The sequence below is a fragment of the Rhea pennata genome, chromosome 22 (assembly GCF_028389875.1).
Source record: "Rhea pennata isolate bPtePen1 chromosome 22, bPtePen1.pri, whole genome shotgun sequence".
Lineage (NCBI taxonomy): Eukaryota > Metazoa > Chordata > Aves > Rheiformes > Rheidae > Rhea > Rhea pennata.
The window spans coordinates 192786-206226 of record NC_084684.1 but is presented as its reverse complement, the minus strand read 5'-3'; the positions used below and the strand labels follow the sequence as shown (position 1 = coordinate 206226).

At 47.3% G+C, this 13441-nt stretch overlaps 1 protein-coding gene and 1 long non-coding RNA gene across 7 annotated transcripts in view; one reads left to right on the top strand and one right to left on the bottom strand.

The window, feature by feature from the left end:
• Positions 1-9860, top strand: part of LOC134150093 (uncharacterized) — a 31600-nt gene extending 21740 nt beyond the window's left edge. For both annotated transcript variants that reach the window (XR_009960598.1, XR_009960597.1), the window contains 2 exons: positions 8127-8186; positions 9049-9860. This is a non-coding gene — a long non-coding RNA (uncharacterized LOC134150093). The remainder of the gene's footprint in view (positions 1-8126; positions 8187-9048) is intronic.
• Positions 1-11142, bottom strand: part of DDI2 (DNA damage inducible 1 homolog 2) — a 28122-nt gene extending 16980 nt beyond the window's left edge. For 3 of the 5 annotated variants that reach the window (XM_062593626.1, XM_062593631.1, XM_062593629.1), the window contains exons 1-4: positions 10980-11142; positions 4515-4644; positions 3214-3444; positions 474-600 (exon numbers count right to left, since the gene is read on the bottom strand). In XM_062593626.1, the coding sequence (XP_062449610.1) occupies positions 474-600; positions 3214-3444; positions 4515-4644; positions 10980-11117 (626 nt within the window). In that variant the 5' untranslated portion in view covers positions 11118-11142. Of the gene's footprint in view, positions 1-473; positions 601-3213; positions 3499-4514; positions 4645-5797; positions 5862-10979 lie in introns of those variants that run through there. The other 2 variants (XM_062593628.1, XM_062593627.1) reach the window with 2 other exon arrangements.
• Between the last annotated feature and the right edge of the window lie 2299 nt (positions 11143-13441).

Here is a 13441-nt window from a genome sequence, read left to right as displayed (position 1 = left end):
TGAAGGCAGCTGGGAGAAAGGATATCACATTTTGGGGCAGAAAACTCAGGTTAGAGACCAGCAAGGGTCCAGCTGCCAGCTTTAAGAGATGTCCAAGGCACCTAAACACTATCTCTCAAGATCTTTGCTAACAGCTTTCCATCAGTTCTCTTCATTGATTTCAGTGTCGCCTAGTTTAGACAGCTTTGAGGCTGACTCTCACAGGCAGTGGTGCTACAGCTCAAGCGCTGTGCTCAGCTGCATTTATCTACAAGGATGGGGTGTGCCTATAGGTCCCCAGTTCCCAAACTTTCCACAGGCAAAGGTAGCTCAGAACATCTCCCCACAAGCAAATTTCTGTCTTAAGGCAGGATCTACTATCTAAATGCATTCCGTGTGTCCTCCAAGGAAAAAGCACCAGGCTGGATGAAAGCACCCTGTGAAACAAATTCCCAGAAGACCTCCAGAGCCTGTGTGTGACTTGGGCTTGCTACCTTATGTCTTCTTCTATCTTCGCCTGTGCCTCAAGATCAAAAGGGTCAGCTGAATAGAGTCGAATCCTCTCTTGCTCCCGCCGGGCTCGGTCCTGCTGTTGCTCCACCAACACCCTGGTGAACTTCTCTGCAGTAACAAAGAGATACGGAAATGCTTTTTACTGGAAGTTACTCTTACAAATCAACTTCTGGCACAGCAAGTTTCTTTTTTTTAATGCCAGCATGCATTTAGTAGAACGAGTAGCACAATCACAAAAGGCTTCATCTGAAGACAGTATGGATGGACCTCAAAGGACTGGTCACAAACTTGGGAACCTGCTAAGAGGAAAAACAACTGGATGGAATGATTTATCCTTGTGCCTGATACCCAAACACAGCAATGTTGTCACGGCAGTCAGTGAATTTCCTCACATGTACGCTTTTTTGTATGAAAGAAAATTTGAAAGCATCAAGAAGACAATATTTACGAAGAGTTGCTATTAAAACTGCAATTCGTCATTCTACTGCAGGCACGAATTGCCTCCACAATACTTGGAAAGAACATCTGCAAAAACAGCAGATAAATTATATGCACAGCAGAAATTTGGAATGTAAAATTTGAACACAAGCTTCTAGTTTGAATTGTACACGAGTATTTTGAAAAGTCTTCTGACCACCTTTTTCACTGAGGAGAAAAACAACAGGCATAGTAACAGTAATACTTTGCGTTTTCTCATTTGCTGATACCAAAGCATTTTGCAAATGCAGCAATCATTATATCCCTTTATGAAGGAGCAAAGGTATCTTGGTTAACAGTGTCAGCAGCACAGTCATCGACAGAATTGAAATTTGTTAACTCTCAGTAAAATGGCCCACCTACAAGAACTGATGGCAAAAATACATCACATTTTACACTCAGCAACCCCTGCAAAATAACCGCCTGTAGATTCAGCAAAGAGTAGAACCAACATTATTAGACATAAGATGAACAACAAAACTTACTTTAAACCCAACAGCATCAGCCAAGACACAGATATTACAATCCCTAAACCTGAATGCCTACCACTGTAAACAAGAGAAGCTAGCAAGGACACTTGCTTCAGGAAGTCTAGCTACACTTTCTAAGGACACAGCTTTTTAGATCCTCTTTTTCAGGAGACCTATGGCTATTTTTTACTGCTTGAATGTGATCACACACATTCACAGAAACATTTGACTATAAATTAAGTTCTGTAAACACAAGAGGCTGAGCTTTTGCATTGAGTAATGCAGTTCCCACAAAGTAGCTTTCAGACTCAAAATTTGTTATGTGCTCAAGGCAGCATTGCGTGTATTTTGATTTTTTTTAATTAGGCTTCTGTATAGCAGGTAGCTTCTAATGTGCTTGCAAGGTATGCAGCACAATCATATGGCAAGTATCTATGCATATATTTAGATATTAGAGCAAGAGTGGACCTGGATTTGTGCCCAAATACCAACAGTAACACTACAAAGCAATGACACCTCAGCCAGATAAAACTGCTTTTTCCTAACATTCCACTGCAGCAATTTGAGACTAAAAAAATGCACACCTGAATCAAAGTTTGACATGCATAACACACAATAAAGATTAGCAGACAAGCCAGTTCTGGGTATCTTGGGCTTAACCTCTTATTTCCTGTGCCAACACCAGCACATTCTTCTCAAGGTGAAGGGAAGAACATCTCTTCTGCACTACAGACACAGCACTCCAGAGGTGTGAAGAAGCATTAGAGAGCAAAAGACATTTAACTCTATAGGTATGAGCTCAAGTCAGAGAATAATAATAATAAAAAAAGCAACAGACCAACCACATCCATGCAAAGTCCCTTCTAGCTTCCTTTAACTAAGGGAGAAATCATTAGGATGTAACTTCAAAAGTGGGGGGAAAAAAAAAGAGAGAAAGGTCTCCCACTACAAACTCCTCCTCTTCCTTCATTTCCCAAGACTCAGCAGATTTATTTCCTAACTGAATCCCTTCCAAAAGTTGACAAACACATCTTTTCATGCTGAAACCACTCAGTTTTCATTCTAAAAAGAACACAATCAAAGTTTCATCAGATGAGGAACAAGGCACCAAGATCAGCTACTTGCCTGCACAGAAAGTGAAGGACACCATACTATAATTTAACTGTGTCATGTAATGTGCCCAAAAATACATAAACGCTTTCAAGGTTAACTTGTCACAAGTTTGCACTAGTATTTGTCTTGGAAAAGCTCCTTAAAGAAACCATTTACTTCTTCCCCAAGCCATCCAGCAATGGGACAGACACTCGCTCTCCCTTTGTGCTGTTTGCAGCTGGTTTTATAGCATCTTGCTTTCTATGGAAGTCTGAGTGGATTCTGGGATGGAGCAAGTGCAACACCTCTACTGAGAGCCGGCGCAGTCAGAGAGTCTTAGCCTAAAAAGCAAGCTGACCCACTCTTGTTCACAGAAATTCAATGCATTTGTGCATTTGATCTTTCGTAGCAAGGGACAGAGGATATTCAAAAAGCCAAGTGGGAGAAACAGGCAGAGCTGTGGCTGGAACTGCTCTCGTTTGAGGGTAGAGGGACTCTGCCTTCAGTACTCCCAGCTAGTACCTTTTATCAGCATTATCGGTGCATTGGCAGTGAACAGCCCAGCCAGCTAAACACTTACGACTGCCTTTTATTGGAATTGAGCTCAAACAGATTTAAACCCAGCCCCTGCAGATAAATAAATAAATAAATAAATAAATAAATAAACCCCCCAACAACTTACCAAGGTCTCCGCTCAGGAGCGCCTCTGCTAGAGGCGGATTGCGTTCCTTCAGCAGGGACAGCTCATGTGGATTTGCAAGCAACATTTCCCGTAGTAATGCTGGATTGTCCAAACCCTGAGGGAAGGAAGATGCATCAGAAGGCGACGGGCGAAGATGCTGTGCTGGTGGACGACGCTGCTGAGTGGATGTCCCAGGAACTGCAATGCTGCTGAAGTCTATCCTAGGCAGACCTTGAGGGAAAAGAGGTCAGTTGTTCATATTTGCAACTCTGCTTGAAAGAAGCACTGGAGAAAAAACATGGAAAGGATGAGTTGGGCATAATGCTACAGTATTTGAACAGGTCTTTAAGTAGCAATCCATGTCAGAAGGCTCTACTAACGCACTGCCACATACTCGTGTTATATAAATATGTGCTAGCATTCCTAACCTAATAACTGGTCTATTCTTCCGTCTGCCCCCCCCCCTTTTTTTTCCCAGCCATGCACTTAATCACAGACTGGTTATTTCCAGCTTCACAAATGGAAATACCACATAGAAGGATCACTAGGCTAAACCAGTGTCTCTATGGCACTTCCGAGTCTCTCAGATAAAAAGATTAAAGAGTTAAGACTAACATTTTTGCAAACCTGCATTGCAGGTACCAAGCCTCCAGCTAAGGCAGGAGGATTAGAACCTCAACTACTGTTCTCAAGCCCTTCCTACAGCCAGCAGTCACTGCTGCTTTTCAAGGGATACTTTTATGATGAGGATTTGCTAGAAATTACAGCAGCAGGCAACACAAAGATAGGAGTAGGGCTCCACTCATACATTATGGATTTAGAGGAGCCTGGCTTGTATGCATCATTGCATAACTGGGTTTGTTAAGATCCAGCTTCTCTGGGTATGCAATACAGGTGCAAAACACACATTGCAACAGCCTTTTAATGTTCCTGAGTTGCACAGAGCACATATTATTGCATCATTATGTGGAACGGGAAGAAAATCAGCAGTCTTAGGAAAATCCATGTGCCTTTACAAAGGCTGCTTTTCTGAACAAGTTATTTCCATTGCTTTCCCTACCTTTCCTCAGAAGAAAAGTGAATGCATTATTCTTTTTTTTAGAATGAAAAGCCCATTAAATAGCAAGCCCTCCAACTAAATTTAAAAACAACATCCCCTGCCTCATTCCTAACCACCCCCATTCCCAAGTGTTTTGCCTAGGGAGGTATTAGAGGAGACTACCAAGAGGCAGAGTTCACATTTGACAAACGCTCATGCCTTTGGAGGCTAAGAGCAAAAATTGACATAAATTCCCTCTCACCTGGAAAATGAATTGGAGGCCGTGGCTCTACATTCTCTTTCTGTCGCAGAATCACCACATCCCCATCTTTCAAGCCATAGGAGGCCAAAGATCTGTTGTTATCAGTTAGAGGTCGCTCTGCATAGACAATCTGTTCATAGAGAGAATGCAATGAATAAACAGCACACAGATTGGCAAGTCTTACGTCAGGCTCAGACAGGCCTGGCCAATGCAGCTCTACCTCAGAGAAAGAAAGATCTCAACACTTAAGTTATTGGACAACCACACAACTAGTCTTACAAAATCCAATAATAGTTTTTCAAAACTCAGCAACTTTGAGAAGAGATGATCTCTTAATTAGGGACCAAGATCTTTAAAGAAAAGAATGCCTTGCATCAAGTGTACCTGCCACATGTTTCTAGTCAATCAAATTTCTACAATTGCTCAAGTCATGGCTGTTTCCCAAAGTGGTATCCCCCTAAATAAGCAGCTATTGACTAAGGAGTCAACTGCAGACAGGGAAGTAGTGCTGATCAGGGAAGAAATTGGACTAGATCATCTGCAGATCAACGATCTCCGCCTTTACACAGAACTTGGCTCCCTAGAACAACTAGTTTTACAAGGAACTCAGCGTTTTGCTCAGCAATATCTGTTTTTAGTGATGTAACTCCATCCAGACTCAAACCCTGCAAGGTACCACTCCTGAGGCTTTCTGCAATCAGCCCATTAAATGGAATTAATTTCTTATGACCATAAAATACAAAACAACTTCATTTTGTTATGACAATCTGACTCAAAAAAACCAAGTTTAACAAGGGGTACAGAGATTAAACTGTTAAAGTGTATTGAAATAAAAATAATCAATCATCTTGGGAATATCTCTGTTAGTATCAGTTCTGTAATACCTACAGATGCCCTAAATTACTTCTGTTTCCCTTGAAATGTCAACAGGCAATTACTGCAGATGAATATCATCACGAGGATTACTGTGTTTCATCCAATACATGAACCGGCAGATTCTGAGCTTCTGGTCCCCCCAAAAAACAATTTCAATTTAGCTGAAACATAATCCACAAAAATAAAAGATACTCTTTAAAAGAAAGGCATCTCCTGCTAAATATAGGTCTTGAGTATCCCAGAAGCAGTATCTGTTGAGCATTAAGATTTCTATGCCTTTAATCAAAGCACAATGGGACTGGGCAGATGAGTGCAACAGCCTCCTACTCCTTGTAGAAGCCCAAAGCAAAAAGCATTGGAGATCTCAGCCTACCTCTCTTGGGCATGTGATCAAATTTCATATTTACCACATAGTTCAGCAAGACTGTATCTCTGGTCTGGAAGAGGCCAGTACAGGAACAACAGGTTTGCTGCAGGTTGAGACCAGCATGTACGGACAAAGCAGCGTGGGAGAAGCCTTTACGGTACTTGCTTGGATGGGCTGTGACTCTACCTGATGCTATCGTGAGGAGCTATGGCCTAGAGAGGATCCAAAACACAAACAGTGATCACCTTCCTCACAAGGCAGTAAAGACTCACTGCTTTACTCCTGCAACTTAGAAATATCATAGAGAACCCACCAATTCATCCTAATAACAGAAGTCCATTATAAGTGATAGTTTCAAATAAAGAAAAGATAGACAATACAAAAACAACAAGCTTGCATGTGTCATAGCAATGAACAGAATCATCTGAACTATAGGGAAACCAACACAATTAGAAACAAAAGTGAGATTTCTGCCTTCTCATTAAACACACAGCATCAATTGGCATTGTGCTAGACTGGATTGTGGATCTCTTTCTGAGCCAAAACAGGTCCACTTTCAAGGTACATCAAGGCATAGAGTCTCTATATGGATGGAGTACTGGTTTGTAAGACATTACTGGCATTATTAAGGTTAGCTTGTGATGGGAGGAGTTCCAGTGCATCCTCTCACATTGCTAAGTGTACCTCGCTCTGTTTTACTCAGCCACACCAGTAACCACAGAAAAAGCAAGCTTGTTACAAGTCTGAGCTGCATGCACAAATCTTAAATGACATTTTCTCTAGGCAGATGCTCCAGAAGACACAAGTTAATCGGTTTAAGTGGGATTTTACCTCTGTCATCTTGCTGGAATTGGATTTATGAACATTCTGCTGTAACACCTTGGACAATGAATTAAGCTGTGCTGCTAATGGATGTAGAGTGCTGGGTGCTTAATACACTCTTGACCCATTCCACTTTGCTGTTAAAACATGCTAATTTAATTTTGCTGCACCTTGATTATCTGGTTTGTAGCACATTTTAAAAAGTAAGCTTGTAAGCCAGCCAGATATTAGATGTGAGCTTTTCTGGAGGTAATCAGCACCTGCTTTCTTGCCTGGATATGACAAGCTGATTAGATTTGGCACAATGTCAAAGAGTAGAGCCTCTTCACAGAACTAGGAATCCCAATCAAGAAACCGGCTGCCATTAAAATTAAGTTCAAACAGCAGGAATATCCCTCTTCTAAACAAAACAAAAAGAAAATCCCACACCCCAAAGACTTCAACCCTAACAAGCATACACACAGACTCCCAAACTGTCACTCCACACTAGTGGAGTGGTGTCTCACTTCAGTTGTATCTCAGTGAGTCTCTTATCCCCAAGAATTACTCTCGCCCTGAACAATAATACGTGCTCCTCCTCCTCCTCAACTTGTGTTGTTGAGATACCTTGAGGGTCCTTGTCATCTCTGAAAGCCACTTCCAATTCATTTGCATGTGCTGTAACCCACCAGAGATCTTGCTCAAGGCTGGGGTTTGGGACATCTCACTATTTACAAGAGGCTGATTGGCATAAAATCAATCCAAATGCAGAACCAGTTAAATCTTCCTGCTCAGTTTCTAATCAGTTTCTGGCTCCAAATCGTCTCTAACCTGGGATATAAATGATTCCTGAAGTAGCATGTTGTATAAATCCTGAGCAACGCAAGAACTAGAAGTGAGTGCAGCTCTCCTGGCAGATTACAGATGAGGGTCACAGGCTCCACCACATTGCAATTAAACTCTTTAGCCCCAGCCCTTCAGCCGGCAGCTGGCCTTGGCTAAGACAACCTGGCAGCGCACAGCCAAGGTTAGGAGATGCAAATTGTGCAAAGAAAAAAGCAACACCCCCCTACCCCCCAACAAACACATACACTACTGCATTGCAAGAACACAGAAAAGCTCCCGCAGCAAGCTCTGCCGAGATCCTCCCTGTCCTCTTTCCAGGAAGAGGCGTGCGCACACGTCCTAGAAGCATTAAGAAAACCACAGTGCCAACGTAATGAAGAGCTGAATGGATTTCCCCTTCTCACGCTTTCTGCTCTCACCAACTCCACCCAGCTCCAGCTCCCCTTATCACCAGACACCACTTCTTGTGTTATCCCACACCACCCCTTCTGATCCCCCGCGTCTTGTGGCCTCAGCCGTCTCTTTTAAACCTCTCCACAACACCTTTGCAGCCAAGTGTTTCAGTTCTCACCTCAAACTGCAGCACCATGAATTAATTTCACAGAAGGGCAGAGAATCAGATACCACATAAAGTGCCCAGCTGTGTGAGCAGTTACATGCAACAGTGCTTTATTCCACCCTGCATGATCCTTACTTTTAAATGTGTCTTCTCTTTTTGACAGGAAGCAAACACTACACCTTCAAAGTAAGGTGCTTCTTGGGTATTGAAGAAAAAAATTGCAGTAAGTATAAAGTTTGGTAAATATAATACAAGGACCTAACCAAGTTACCTATTCTTGGAGTATGGTTTCAACAAGCAAATTCCTTCTACACAACAAGCTGCACCACTGATAGCCTGTATTTTTTATAAGTTTCTTTCTACTGAAGGTGATAAAACCACTTTACAAAGCCCATTGGGTAGAAACAGTAGGTAAAGGAGCAATAAATGTGGTTAGAAAAGGTCAAAAAAAGAAAATAGAAGACACATGAATGAGAGATGGGTAAACAGAAAAAAAGCAAGAGGTGCTACGGAAAAGTCAATCTGTGGTCAATATAATCACAAAACTCTGTAGCAGTTTAACTGCAGCAGAGGAAAAACTCAAAAGGAAGAGAACTCTTAGCACAAATAAGCAAGAAAGTACATGACCCCTCATTATCCTAAAATAGATTTAGAGCTGTCAGGTTACAATGATGCAAGAGGCTAGAGGGACAGAGCTGAAAAACAAGGTGTTTACGCTCCAAGCATCTTGAGAGGTTCAAGCTGCCAGCTACAAGCGCTCACGCATTCCCCCATGTAGAGGCCATCCCTGTACCTGGGGAGGGGAGCAACTGGGAATTTCTGTGCCTTCACGAGTCATGGTACAGATGTCCAGTACAGACATCAAGAACTTGCTGTAGCATAGCAGACAGGAACCTTTATAACATATTTATTCTCTTTCTACCTGCTAAGAGAAAGATCAAGAGGCTTTCCTAGAGCAAAAGCTGCATACCCTTGACTTCCTGTTCTTACTTTGGAGACCAGTCAGTCAATCATTTCATTTTCTGATGGCCTGGATTAAATATTATAAAATTCTGCATTAACATTGTCAGTATCCACTTCCTCAGGAACTTCTCCAAGCTCTCCCAACACAAGTCATTACCACCTGCAACTGCTCCTGGCGTGAGTGAAATGAAGGCGCCAATCCAATTCTCAACAAATATCCACACCTAAAGCATTTTGGGCTCTGAACTGGAAGAGGATTGCACCTCTTACCCCAGTTGCCAGGGATATAAAATAAATGATTCACTGAAGAGGAGTTAAAGCAAAACCATGAGGCAACCTAAGGAAGAAGCTGGTACATGGGTAAAGTGTTCAGAATCTGCTCTACAAAGGAGCAGGTATCAACCGCAGGGGCAAGCAATTCAGTTTTCATCAACGACTAATATTCATCTGACGGGAAAAAAATGTATTAATAGAGACTTGGAAAGGGCTCATAAAACAAAACCAACAGCCACAAAACTTCATAAACTTTGACAGGTGAATCAAGCAGCTAGCAGCTGGAGCTCCAAGAGGAGACAGAGCTGACATCATTCTGTCTTACAATGTGTCACCAGCTACTACATGGACAGAAATCACAAGAAAACCAGGACCAAATCCAAACAGTGAGTAAACTTGTCCTGGACAGATAACAACTACCTCCAAACCCACGCTGCAGTCTGTTGTTGTGTTTTGGCAAGCCTTTTGCAGCTCATTACAACAAAGCTCTAAGCTCGGACTGGATAGAGATCTTTGCCATGGGGAAACCATGCAGACACGCCATTTCATCCTCTGGCTCCTCTCACACCTGTCCAAAAAAGTGCAAAAGCCTCACTGTGCCTCCCCACGCTAGACTGGGGCAGTGTCAGGAACTTGCTACATTAAAACTCTTTCCTTAAAAGGCTGCCTTGTTTGCTTGGCACTAAGGAGACTGCAGCTGAGCGTTGGACCCACCTTCCCAGCAAAAAGCTCCAGAGAAGCTCTCCACTTTCAAAGCTGCAGGGCCATTCCTCTTGCTTCAAAATCTTTCCCATTTACACATCAAATTCCCAGTCTCCAGGGACTCACTAAATACAGCACTTTTCTCACTTTCACCTTTAGCTGGCATGGGGAAAGACTTTGTCTTTCCTGGTGGCACACTGGATAGATGTTGTAAAAACTTCTACCCAGAGAAGACTGCCAAGAAACTGAGTAGTTGGGGGAGCTAAAGTCCGCTCCCAAAGGGAAGAAAAGGATCTTGGTGCATCTTTGCCCAGTTCCAGAGCTGCTCTGTAAGCGAAGAGAACCATTTCTCTGCATGCAAGTAAAGGTGGAAGTTTCTTACAGTACAGAAAAGGCCGGAGGCTCCCGAGAAGGAAAAACCTTGCTTTCTGCTAGCAGAAAAAGCAAACTCTGGAACAGGGCAGAGAGGCTGATAGCTGGTTAATACCTTGGGGGTAGCTGGAGGCTCAGACAAGGTATAAAAGGAGTCCCCAAAACAACAGCCTGAGGCAGATGACATGTGCCTGCCCCTCATATCTCCACCTGCCTCCCAGGCACCAGGGAAAAGGGGAGGCACATGCCAGCCCCAAGGGGACACAGAGGGGTTGGAGAGGTCACCACGGGGCAGGAGCAGGAAGGGGAGAAGTCGCACAGGCGGCAGCAGGGTGACAGGGACCCCCGGCTCCCCACAACCGGGAAAAGAGGCAACAACCCTCTCTCGGAGGAAAGGGGGGCACCTCCCGTCCGGGAAAATGGGGCAGTGGTGGGGGCACCCTGGAGAGTAGGAAAAAGGGGATGGGTGCCCTCCCCCAAGGACCCCGCATCCCACTAAGGGGAGGAGGGCACCGCATCCCCCTCCCCGGGGCGGGACTCCCCACACCCCGGTGGTGCCACGGAGTTCGCCCCCACCCCATTCCAGTAGAACTGGGGCTCAGCGACTCCCAGGAAACGGGGCACACGGCACCACCCCCCCCCGCCCCCGGGGAAATGGCGGGCTCAGCACCCCCCGCCCCCGCCGGTGCCGGGCGGCGGCGCTGACCTGGCTCTCGGCCGCCGGGATGCCGGACTCCAGCTCGCAGAGCGCGCGGAAGTTCTGCAGCTCGAAGTCGGCGTCCACCTGGAGGGAGAAGGTGAGCTCGCTGCGGTCGCGGCGCAGGCAAAACACGGTGAGCAGCATGGCCGCGCCGCCGCTCCCCGGACCGCCGCCACCGCAAAGCGCCGCCGCCGCACCGGCCGCCGCAAAGCGCCGCCGCCGTCGCGAAAGCGCCCGCCCCGCCGCCGCCGGCGGAGCTTAGGGCGGCGCTGCCAATCGGGAGCGTCCGGCCAATGGGGAAGGCGGGGAGGAGGGGGGGCGGGGCCAGCGTCCACGTGCCCGGGGTGGGGCTCCCCGGCCGGTGCGCGCGTGCGCGCTCCGCCCTGCCGCGAGCAGTGGGGGGAGCCGCGTCCCCCCGCAAATGCACCCGCCGCGGGGACCGGCCCCCAGTTGGCCCTGCACGGGCTCCCCCCACTGCCCCGAGCACCCTGGTCCTGCCCCTCAACCTCCCCCTACACAGGGCATCCTGCCCCCCAAATACCCCTGCACAGGCCCCGCCCCCGCCCTAAGGACCCTGGTCCTGCCCCCCCGAAATCCCTCTCCCGTACAATGACACCCTGCCTCAAACACCCAGGTTCTGCCCCCCAAATCTCCCTGGACAGGGATCCCCTGCCCTAAGCACCTGAGTCTTGCCCCTAATCCCCCCTTGCATGGGGCATCCTGTCCTCCAAATGCCCCTGCACAGGCTCCTCCTGCTCCCCTGAGCACCCTGGTCCTGCCCCCCAAATACCCACCACATGGGTCACCCTGCCCACAGTGGACAGGGTGTGGGCTGCCCCCTGACATATCCCTGCAAGAGTGACCTCCTACCTCAAAATGCACCTGCAGGGAGGACCTTCATCTCTGAAGACCTCTGCATGGGCCATCCTGCCCCTCAAATGCCCTTGCACAGGCTCCCCCTGCTCCCCTGAGCACCCTGGTCCTGTCCCCCAATCCCCTCTTGCATGGGACATCCTGTCCCCCAAATCCCCCCTGCATGGGGCATCTGCGGTTGGAAGGGGGTGGGCTGCTCCCTTGTGTAGGGGGGAGAGGGGGCGTTGGGCTAGGGACCGTCCCTGGATGGAGCCAGGAAGCCTCTTGCATGCTCCGTCCGTGACTGATTCATCTGGCATCTCCAGTCTGTGGCTTGCGTCTTTGGGTGGCTTTTCTCAGGTACAATAAAATTATTTAGAAGCCACCGTGGGGCTCTGGGACACGTTTTCTGTGTGCTCCCCTGCCCAGTGACATCTATGGTGCAGCTGATATGGAAAAGCAACATGGGAATATGATGGTGCTGCCTGGAGCCACTGTTGCTCCCTTTGGGGGGCACTTCAGAGCCCTCGGGGTGCTTGGTGGTGCTCCCCAGAGCATTTGCTGTAGCTCTTGGTGCTTGCCTGTCCTCTTGGGGGGCTTTTGGAGGTGGCCTGGACCTATTGGTATGATTTTGGAGGCCACCCTGGTGCACCTTGGTTGCCTTGGTGTGGGTTTTGGGGCTCTCTGGACCCCTTTCTGGTGCCTTTGGGGTTGTCTGTGACCCTTGGGCATGGGTTTGAGTGCTACTTGGAGCCCTTGTTGCCCCTCTGGGGTAGATCTGGAGCCTCTGGTGTGTCTCCTGGTGCTACCCAATGCTTTTGCTGTGCTTTGCTGGCCTCTCTGGGTGCCTTTCAGGGTACGAGGACCCATTGGTGTGCTTTTTGGGACCACCCTTACTCCTTGTCATGCCTTTTGGTGCATACTGGACCTTTACAAGTGCCTTTTGGTGCACCCTGGGCCCTGTTGGGTGTCTCTTAGGGCATCCCAGCCCCCTTGGGGTGCTTTTGGGGCACTTTGAGCTCCTCTCGGTGCCTCCTGATGTGCCCCCAAGCCCCTCGATGTGGCTTTTAGTGCTGCCCTGAGCTCTGGATGTGGCTTTTGGGGCTCCCCAGTGGGGACCCATATCACATGCTTTGAGGTATGTCCCAGGCAGGTGGTTGTGCCTTTTGGGATGCTTTTTGGTACCCTGTGTTGTGCTTCTGGGGGTTCCCTGTACCCTTTTTTCTGCCTTTTGATGTGTCCTTGGGCTCTCGGTCATGGTGCATGTCAGGGTGCCCCAACCCCTCTGCATCCCTTTTGGGGTGCCAGCCACCCCTCAGGGTGCCTTTAGGTACTCCACTATGCCCTTGAAGTGTGTTTTGTGCTCTTCCGGGCTCTGGAGGTGGCTTTTGGGACTCCCTCGACCCCTTTTCTGTGCTCTTTGCTATCTTCTGGGCTGACTGTTGTGCCTTGGCTGTACCTCTGGCCCCTCAGACTGCCTTTTGGTGTGCCGTGGCCCCATGTTGTGCCTTTTGGTGAGCCCTAGGACATGTTGGGATTTTCTCCTGCTGCCCCAGGCTCTTTGGTGTGTGTTTCAGTGCATCCTGCAGCCCTGAGCGTACCTTTTGGGGTACTGC